This window comes from Tupaia chinensis, unplaced genomic scaffold (genome assembly GCF_000334495.1).
Source record: "Tupaia chinensis unplaced genomic scaffold, TupChi_1.0 Scaffold000314_1, whole genome shotgun sequence".
Lineage (NCBI taxonomy): Eukaryota > Metazoa > Chordata > Mammalia > Scandentia > Tupaiidae > Tupaia > Tupaia belangeri.
Window position 1 is genome coordinate 2,389,220 of NW_006159807.1, and position 2,351 is coordinate 2,391,570.

The 2,351-nt window shown below is 38.2% G+C and overlaps 1 protein-coding gene across 2 annotated transcripts in view; it reads left to right on the forward strand.

Moving 5' to 3' along the window:
- The window catches only part of CHN1 (chimerin 1), a 125,726-nt gene that overhangs the window by 37,400 nt on the left and 85,975 nt on the right, over positions 1-2,351 (forward strand). The window contains exon 1 of one of the 2 annotated variants that reach the window (XM_006151114.2): positions 802-825. The exons of the other annotated variant lie outside the window; for it this stretch is intronic. Coding sequence (XP_006151176.1) covers positions 817-825 — 9 coding nt within the window. The 5' untranslated portion in view covers positions 802-816. Of the gene's footprint in view, positions 1-801; positions 826-2,351 lie in introns of those variants that run through there. 2 annotated transcript variants of the gene reach the window in all.

The following is a 2,351-nucleotide window of genomic DNA, read 5'->3' on the forward strand; positions in this document are numbered from 1 at the left end:
TTTTATAAAAAAAATTTTTTTTTTTTTTTTTTTTTTTTTAAATTGCTAGGAATCACAACCCTTGTTGGAAAGTAGCCAGAATTTAAAATCCTAAATGTATGTTGTATTTAATATTGTTCTTTTCAAGCTCTAGTTCCCATGTTCTCACTGTTGGTTGAGTTTTCATCCATGGCATTTTTCAATAATACTTGTAGTTGAATATTTAATACTGACATTTATAGTCTTTGCATGTGTGCTAGAATATTCTAAGTCAACATTTTTGAAACATATAAAAATGTAATTTAAACATATTTTAAAATGTGAGTCTCTCAAAGTTGACCAGCTTAAGGACAATCTTTGCCAATGTGTTATACATTTCAACACCAATGGACTTCAGCTAAAGATCAGTTGTTTAACATTAGGCTTGTCATTTAACTTCACAAGGCCATGGTTGTCCCTTTTACAAGGTGGAAATAATATTCACAGGGGCAGGAGACTGAGGTAGATATTGCCTAGAGGACACTTTTAGCTGTAGGAGCCGTGACTCCCTGTGTTTTCTAGCAATAGTACACGTTGCATTCCCTGGATTCCCTTGTGCCGATGGCCAGCAACAGCTAATTAGAGTGAAATAGCTGGCACTGGGAAGTATTCCTCTCCAGCAGTACATAATTAAGATTCATTTAAAAAATTACTCTTTAAACTGCATGTATCTGAAATCTAGATGGCTTAAAATCTATTCACTCAAAAATAGATTTATTTTATTTACAGGTGTCATCCAACAGGACAGGGATGATGACCTGTTCAACAGCTTGAAACATTGATTCCCTGTCACAGTGGATGACATTTGTAAGTAAAGACAATCATGTTTAATCGATTTAAAACATCTATTGACACTAGTATGCATAAATGAGTATTTTCATGGTCCTTAATAGGTAAACCCACATGTCCATGACTTCTCTACCTCAGAGGCAAAAAGTGTTGCTTTGTAGGAAGCAGTATGCCATAGAAAAGATACTAGTTTTAGAAGTGAGATAGGCTAGGGAGCAGCAGATAGCATAATGGTTACGTCGCTGGAATCCCATGTAATTTACCATAGTTCGTTGGGGTCCTGGAACCAGCGGCTTTAAACTCACGCCGGGCATGTGTGCGTGCATGCCCAAAATCCCGAAAGAAGAATGGAGGAGAAGGGATTGCAGTGTGGCCATCCCCCTGGAGGATGATTTCTCAGTTTTTATCTCTGTCTCTCCAGCAAGCATACATGCCCTGTAGCAAAAATCTCTCGGAGAATTTAAAAAAAAAAAAAAGAAGTGAAATAGGCTATAGTTCTACTATAGGAATGGATTTTCTGTGTCACTTTGGGCAAACTGCTTCACTTTTCTGAGGCTGTGTTTCCCCTTCTTTAGCAGGAAAACTTGGTGCTGGTGATATCCTCCAAGATGGTGGTTCTTGTTATCTGTGACCATCAAGGAATATAGGTAGTATAAGTATTGTAGGAGATAGTACAATACTGAAAAATCCCACATGGGCCAGCTTGTTAGCACAGTGGTTAAGCGCCATGTGGAAGAAACCAGATCCCACATGGTTGACTAGGATTTGAATCCCAGTCACCACTGGAGACATGCTAGGCATGCACACACACATGCCTAGGATCCTGACAGGATGGAGAATTGGAGGAAAAATTGTGGTATGACTAGGCATCATTTGAAGTGTGCTTCCTCCTCCTTTCCTCTCTCTCTCTCTTTCTCATGTGTACTTGTGCCCTCTGACATTAAAAAAAAATAAAATAAAAAATCCTAGTAGGTTCTTTAAAGGAGAGGGTTCATTTTTAGGCTTTCCAGTTAGTTGTATGGTGTTGGGATAATCACCCAGCCTTTATGGACTTAAATTTTTTGTATGAGATAAGTAGTTGTCCTTTTTTTTTTTTTTTTTTTTGTAGAGGTTTTTGCTATAGGACACATCTGCTTGCCAGAAAGAGAAAAAGAAAGCAAGAAATCACCCCCCAGGAGAGTGTCCATGTGTGCATGCGCCGAGAGGAGAGTGAGGAGAAGGGATTGCAGTGTGGCCAACCACCAGGGGGTGATTTCACACTTTCCCTCTCACTGTCTCTGTCTCTCTCTGGTGAACGCATGTGTCCTATGGCAAAAAACCTCTATTAAAAAAATTAAAAATTTAAAAAGCCTGTTACTTTTTTGTAGGCCAGCTTATTTTTGTTAGTGGCCTACTGAGATTATGACTTACCAAGTGCACTCCAAAAATACTTAGAATCACCTGACCTTTTATTAAGAACATTTTTGGAAAATAAGGTTTCATGGAACCCGTTTTGGGAAATTTTGAACCAGATCATTTCTTTAAGTCTTTCTTTGTTTTAAGAT